This window comes from Papaver somniferum, chromosome 3, assembly GCF_003573695.1.
Source record: "Papaver somniferum cultivar HN1 chromosome 3, ASM357369v1, whole genome shotgun sequence".
Classification (NCBI taxonomy): domain Eukaryota; kingdom Viridiplantae; phylum Streptophyta; class Magnoliopsida; order Ranunculales; family Papaveraceae; genus Papaver; species Papaver somniferum.
The window spans coordinates 197020323-197028518 of NC_039360.1; the positions used below are offsets into that span (position 1 = coordinate 197020323).

The following is an 8196-nucleotide window of genomic DNA, read 5'->3' on the forward strand; positions in this document are numbered from 1 at the left end:
CAAAAAAGAAAAAAAGAAGAAGAAAATGGTATCCCTGATCAATGATTCAAAATAGAGAACATGTATTATTAATTAAAAACCCTAAAACCCTAACCAAACAGAGAACAAAAGAACAGAAAAATAATTACATGCTTGGATTGGAGTTGATAGATTCGCTATTATTGCTGGCAATCAAAATCAACAAAACAAATCAGTGGATAGAAAACCTAACTATTAATCAAACAATAACAATAACAAAACAAAGACGAAATTGCATACAAAACTCTTACATTCTCTATGGAGGCAAATGATAATTCATCGTCAAATTAACATCTAATTATATCAACATCTTTAGCAGAATCATCAAAATTATCAATGATAAAAGCATTAAAATTGTTCAATTCTATAAAAACAGTTAAAACAACAGTACCTTGTAAAATTGAATTGATGCACAAAGATTGTTTAGAACCAATATTAATCTCTGTAACCAACATAAACATGATCGATCAGGTTATGAAAAAAAATGAAGGGTTTCAGAAGAGAGAAGGAGAGAATAAGAAGATGAAAGAGGCGCGGGTGCAAGAAAGGATTTGGCTTTTCCTGAAATGTTCTATATATGCCGAACCCTTAAATTCCATGAAAGGGAAAATTGTCTTGGAAATAATATCGATCCATATCTGTAAACTTATAATCTTTCGCGTATGGATGGTAAGTATCTATGTTCATTTAGTAGTCCTACATTTTTTTTTCTAAAATTAGTTTTTACGTATTTTAGGTACGCGCCGTATGTAGGAGTACTTTTACCATTAATACAGGTTGATTTCAGCAGCTTACAATTAATATGCCAATAAAATTTCAGCAGCTTGGATTTTATTTTTTTAATGTAAATCAAGTGTAAGAATTTTTAATCAAATCTCAACCAATCAAGATCAAGGGTTTTTTTGACCTACCAACATAAAAGAGGGTGAACGTTATTACTCAATTTGGCACATTATATCGAATCAATTTAATTATAAATTTATGGCCACGAAATATAAGGGAGCTAACTTGTATCTCGGCTAATCAGAAACAAGGGTTTTGTTCACCAGCCAATGGGAGGATAGATAGGGCAATTCTCGATGTGATGTGAGAGATGTGGTTGGGTGTTTAGGTTAGCGATATGAATCCTAATCCAATACACTCCTATAAACTGGGGAGTCATAAGCAAGATTAGTTAAGCACACCCTTTTTTTTAACTGGATTAATTATAGGGTCCGGATCATGAGACGTATAGTTTTGACACATACTTTAAACACAATTTCTAAACCGTCTATTAGGTTTTATCCTACGGTGTTTACGTCTTGTGACGTGGCATCTGTTTTTATTCAAATACTCTACATGGCTTGAGCCAAGCCAAGCCAACAATTTAATCTGGTACGAGAAGAAAGGAAACATGTATATCTTCTGTTATAACTTCTCGAAGATATTTACCCACGTTTAACGTTTTCATATTTTTGGAACAACTACAGTCTTCGTTTTCGTTTCTCGTCATGTGAAGTACTCCCTTTGGTTTTTCGCTTACATGATTATCGTTAAGTATTATTCCTCTAGAAGGTACGGGGCATAGGTTTCTTCTCTAGAGGAAAGTAAATCAAACTGAAGTGGAAGATTTTTATTTTGTAATCACGCATGCATTTTGATATTAGTTTTCAATCTGATCTCCGTGAAAGCTTGGGTTTTCATTTTGATATATACATGGTTGTTATTTGTTTGATTGCTTGATTCTCACAATAAGCTTTGTGAATTTGGAATTTTAATAATTGTGATTATCTTCCATCTATCTTACAAGAACCGAGACTAATAAGCAGAAAAACTAATCATGGGGTGTAATAGAAATAACGAATTCCAACTATTTAACAAACTACCGAAATTGCAGTAGAGACCAAATTTGTGATAAGCTAATGGACGGTGAATTATAATGTGATCAATTGTTTCACCAAGGGCAATAGTAACAATACATAAATCACACTGATCCGGCACATCGATTAAAGCACAACTTAGGACAATCAATTGAAAAACACGCATAGAAAACTGAAATAGATAATCAAACCCTTGTGATTACTGTAACAGTTGCTGGGCATTGATTAATTTTAAACAATTTTTTTTTAAGCATAATCTTCAATACATGTGCCAAAGTAACCAAACAAGGAAAATTACTTCAGTTCTAATCAAAAGAACGAATAATATTTTCCAGGAGCAGTATCGCGCTCACTGTTAAAATGCAACCTAGAAACTTCTGCAAACTATAGAGATGAGAAGATAAAGGATATTTCCTTTTGATAGTCAAAAGAATTTCCGTTTTCCGAAAATACGTGGACAACAAGATTATTTAAATCTCGTATCAAATTAAAATGTTGGCTTGGCTTGAGCCGTATAGAGTCTTTTAACTGAAGCAGATGCCATGGCATAAGATGTGAATACCGTCGGATAAAATCAAACAGACGGTTTAGAAGTTGTGTTTAAAGTGTGTGTCAAAACTAAACGTCCCATGATCCGGACCATTAATTATAATAGATTAAAATAGAAACTAGAGTAATTACGCACGACCTTTTAAATATGGGTATACGAGTCATAAACAACAAATTCATAAGCTTCTCCCTCTAATTCATACCCTTCTCCATCTACATACACGCATCAAACTGAAGAACTTGGAAAACATCGATACTGGAATCTTCAAACGGATGTTTCAAAGTTTTACTGACAAATTCATACGATTTTTTTTGTCGATATTATTCATCATTCCGATTGTCAAACTTCTTGTTAATCCAATTCCCACCCTATAGTCTCTTGCCACCGTATCTTCCACGTAAACCAAATGAAAAATAAAAGAGACACTTCTTTCTTTTCCGGTACGCCTTCCTCCGTACCTCTCCAAACTCCCAAGACTAAGAAACAGAAAAACAAACCTCTACTGCCCTACGGGGATACAAGGTAGTAGAAATATAGATACTTTAATTACCCCATTAAGTAATAGTGTCACACATGCGGAAGGCAACGTAACGATGTAGTTACGACGGCATTTGCTTGTCCTTTACATCCTAATGCTCCAAGTACACTCCAAGAATTTTTCCTCCCGTTATTTTTAGCATAGTTTGTCTTTTCGCCTGGATGTACCGTAGTCCACGATGCTAATAAATTGCGCTTATTTTGGCGGTACCTTATATCTGTAAGTTCCATTTCCGCAGGTGCTTTCATTACTCCAAACAAAGCTACCTGTTTTTTGGATGACAAAGACGGAGTACAGGAAAGAACGTTTTTGCGGAAACATTTATTTCCATCATAAATCGTATTCTCTTGTTTCCATGCTCTTGAAGTAGTAGCGGCACTAGTATTCTTTGAATCCGAAGTTCTTTGTAATTTTTGATAATCCGAAGAATAATTCTTGTGAAGCGCACGTTTTGGTTGAGATTTTTGTAACTCATTTAATGAGGAACACTTACGATGAGGATATAAGCATTTTTTATTGAAATCAGCTTCAATCAAACGTTTCTCTTCTAGTTCTAATTCATAAAGTCTTCTTGGTTGGTTTGATTGGTTTTCAGATTCTGGAGATGAGTAAGGAAGAAGCTTGCCGCAGTAAATGATATCTTCAGCTGCTTTCATTCCAGAATTAAAGTCGCTGAAGAATTCGAAAAGTTCTTCATCAAATGCATTTGCAGTAGTAGTAGTATTAATTCTTAAAACATCATCGTTTTCATTTCGATCTTTGTCCGGTGAATCTGATAAAGAAAACTGTTGATTATTTACACATAATGAAAGGGCTTCATCGTCATCATCATAATTATCATGAAAGCTAACCCAGCTGAAATTACTGTTATCTTGTTTTTCTATAACAATTTTCTTGGCTTCCTTTTTCAACATCACTGGAATTTCAAGAGAATAAAAGCTGTAGAATATAGAGGACTTCAAGAGATGGAAGAAAGAAAGGGTAAATGACAAAAGGAATTCAGGTTATGTTAATGGTGATGGGGATTCATATAAATACAATTAGAATCTGTCGAGAATTCGGAGAATTTGACGTCACAAACAAGAAGATTTCCATGAAAGGGATGGATTTTAAAGAGGATTTGTTTTTTCTTTGTTTATTTTTCTTACTAAAATCCAGAAGAAGTACAAAGAAAAAGTGAAAACTTTGATGGATTCAAACAGTTAGTTGATTTGGTTTCTAGAAGGACATGCTGCGTTGGGTGATTGACATCTGGTAATGTTCTGGATGGAGAGGGATTAAGGACTGATCGAGAATTTTGTCTTTTCTTGTTTTGCACGTATAATTGCTCTAATAAAAGTTCCATTGTGTTGCGTTACTTGCGTATATATCGTAAGCAGAGAGTAGATTTGTGCCAGTATGGTCGAGAAGGAAAATAAAATCTTCCCTGCATCCAAAGTTCAATTGCGAAGCTGCAAAAGCTTCAAATACGATGTACGTCGTTCATCTGATTTGCCTGATCATTGTTAGCATTCTGTGTATGGAGTTGATATTTTCTGTATTGTCTCGTACGGGACACACAAATTGACACGTTAGATAAAAATGACTTAATTAACTGTTAAAAGAAAAATCAAGATAGAGCATATCGATTTTCAGTTATTATGTCTATAATAGCAGATTAACACATTCACCATTAAATAATAGCGGTTAATACCACTTGACAGTAGTCGTAAGTGGCAAAAATGGCGAACCATACTCCGAAAGGACATAGGAAGTGGCAAATAAAGTGACAGTGATATCGACATTTAAATTTATATTTTTACTTTTTCTTTGAAGGAAAGAGGAACGTGAGCTTTGTTTGCTTGTAAACATTCTAGAAAAGAAGTTAACAATGTGGGTGAAAAGAAGACGGTGATAGTTTCAAAGAACAAGGAGAGGATAATCCACATACGTAGTGTTTTCGGCTTACTTTGGCATTTAGTTCGAGACCTCTTCAAGCTAAGCTTTATGGAGGGAAAAGGATGACTTGAACAATGCCGCCCTGTCATCCTAATGGAACGATAAAAGTATTACGGTGGGAGAGGGAGGATTGGTGTCGGTTGAGAAAAAAAACGAGATATTACCATTATAAGATTTATTTTATATACATAATCATCTTCGAACAACATGATAATCACAATGTGCATAGTTGTGTTAAAATAGGATATCTGATGAGGTCATTGATTGAATCCAGAAAATCCTCCAAGGCTGCAAGCACACCCGTAGGACAGAATCGAGACCGTACCAAATGCCTAGGAAACATAGGCAGTCGCCTGGGGGCCCCGAATGATAGGGGCCCCGAAAAAAATACTCGTGTATATATCAGTTGTTGTATATCGTAGGTGGAGGGGGGAAAAAGGACAGACTACTCTAATTAAGTAATTTCTATAAATGCTGGTTTCTTATTAGTTGGCCCAGTAAAAGTCCTTATCTTTGGCCTCATAATCTAGTATCCAACTTTGTATAAGTAGAACCTAACCGACTAAATTTTGTTACTTTATAGTTTACACAAATTGATTTTGATATTCCTGCTCTCGACACTCTCTTCCATAAGTTTATCAATTAGAATCTATTTCTCTCTTCTTCTTTTTTAGTTTATGTTTAAAATTGACATGACATCATTAGTAGACATTATAGTTTACACAAATTGAGTTCGATATTCCTTCTCTCGACACTCTCTTCCATAAGTTTATCAATTAGAATCTATTTCTCTTTTTTTTTTTAGTTTATGTTTAAAATCGATATGATATGGGTATCGATTTTTTAAGATTAGCAGTAGACATTAGTAATTTTGGTCAATATTTGCTAGTTAGGGTATAATATTAGTAAAAGACTACGCTTTTAGGATTTATTTTTTTTATGTTATCATTCTTTTATTACTTTTCATTTCCATTTAAAAATTTAATTACATACTTATGTTTTTTCTTTTTCTTTTTCTTGAAACATACAGATGTTATCGATCTTTTTACTTTAAACAATCGGGAGAAAAAAAATTTATTTTAGGGCTCCTTTTTCCGGTTTTTGCCTAGGGTCCCTAAAAAGTTTGGTACGGCCCTGGACAGAATACAGGGGAATATCTCGGTTTTTCCTTCTTGGCATTTTATGTAATGAATAATAAAATTCTCGAACCAATACTAATGGCTATTGAGTTCCTTTTATAGGTAGAAGGAGGACCAAGGTTCCTAGGGTTTAGAGTTAGCAATCAATCTCGACTGTCCATCAAGGAAGAGTTAATAGGAATTAATCCTCTAAAAATGGTAACCGAAATATTTAGCAAAATTCTTAATTAATCAAAGTTATTACATGGGCCCATAGGATATTTCCATGCATAGAAATATTCTTACATTCTGCCACTGGTCCATGTGATAATTTATTTAACGGTTAATTACAGAAAACATAAGCGCGCATAATTACTAAACAAATTTAATGGTTAAACGTAATACCTTAACCAACAAAATCACTTATGCGAGTCATGGCGGTGGCATATTGTCATGTTATCAACATGTTCCCTTCCATGTACCATAACACAAGCAACTTACTTAATCAGGCCTTAAATAGGGATATCATAATGGTCCACTAATGTCTTCGAAAGAAAACAATTTCTGTAGCATTTATCCAATAACATAAATGTATACTAAAGTGGATACAAAAATAAGTTCAGAATAGTAACAATAATAAGATCTCAATAAGTGTTCAAACATAAGCAAAAGTTTAATTGAAACTAATTGTTTGTTACTCCCTCAAGACCCATGTTTCCAACATGTTCCAGAAAAGTCTTGGTAGGTAACGTCTTCATAAATGCATCTGCAATCATAAGTTTTGTGCTTATGTGCTCAATGAACAACTTTTTCATCTGGACAGCTTGCTTCACGCAGAGGTACTTTAGATCCATGTGTCTTGAACCCTTAGTATATCTAGTGTGCTTTGTAAAGAATACTGCTGCGGCATTATCACAGTAAAGTTTCATTGGTGCGGAGGCAAAATTTAGGTCTCCAAATATTGAGATGAAATTCCGCAGCCATGAAAAATGATTTGTAGCCTCATAACATGCTACAAATTCAGCTTCCATTGTTGAGCCAGTGAGAATAGACTCTTTTGCACTTTTCCATGATATTGCTCCTCCAGCTAATAGAAAAAGATATCTAAAAGTGCTTTTTCGAGTATCATTACATCCCATGAAATCGGAATCTGTATAGCCAACCAACTCAAATTGATCTGACTTCGTAAATGTGAGACGATGATCCTTCGTTCCTTGCAGGTACCTCAAAACTTTCTTTGTATCTTTCCAGTGTTCCATTCCAGGATTCACAAGGTATCTTCCCAGCATACCGACTATATAGCTGATATATGGTCGTGTGCAAACTTGAGCATACATTAAACTTCCCACCACAGAAGCATAAGGGATTTTATCCATTGGTTTACGTTCCAGATCATTCTTAGAACAAAGATTGAGTCCAAACTTGTCTCCTTACTATACTTGGCTTACATGCACTCATCTCAAACCTCTCTAGAATTCTTTCGATATATGATTTTTGTGAGATTGATAATGTTCAAAGTGATCTATCACGAGATATTTCTATCCCAATCACATAAGAAGCCTCACCCATATCTTTCATTTCAAAATTCTTCGAGAGATATTCCTTAGTTTCATGCATAAGGCCAAGATCACTACTCGCAAGTAGTATGTCATCTACATACAATACCAAAAATATGAACTTCCTCCCACTGATCTTGAGGTATATGCATGGATCTACAGCACTTTCTTCAAAACCAAATTTTTGAATGGTTTCGTTGAATTTTAGATACCACTGCCTGGAGGCTTTCTTAAGTCCATAAATTGATTTCTTAAGTTTGCATACCATGTGTTCATGTCCTTCTAACACAAAACCTTCAGGTTGACACATGTAAATTTCTTCTTCAATCTCACCATTAAGAAAGGACGCTTTCACATACATTTGATGTAACTCAAGGTCATATTGAGCTACTAATGCCAGAATAATTCTGAGAGAGTCTTTCTTTGACATAGGAGAAAAGTCTCTTTGTAATCGATGCCATCTTTCTGAGTAAAACCTTTGGCTACAAGTCTAGCTTTATGACGTTCAGTATTGCCATTAGCATCGCATTTGGTCTTAAAGACCCATTTACATTCGATTGCTTTGTGTCCTTCAGGAAATTCAACGTTTTCCCATACTCAATTATCATCCATCGATTTT

At 34.5% G+C, this 8196-nt stretch overlaps 1 protein-coding gene across 1 annotated transcript; it reads right to left on the reverse strand.

Annotated features, from left to right (window-relative positions):
- Positions 1 to 2487: 2487 nt before the first annotated feature.
- LOC113362014 lies at positions 2488 to 4234 on the reverse strand. The gene has a single exon (XM_026605040.1). The coding sequence runs from the start codon at positions 3877 to 3879 to the stop codon at positions 2995 to 2997; it is 885 nt and encodes a 294-aa protein (XP_026460825.1). The 5' UTR covers positions 3880 to 4234; the 3' UTR covers positions 2488 to 2994.
- Between the last annotated feature and the right edge of the window lie 3962 nt (positions 4235 to 8196).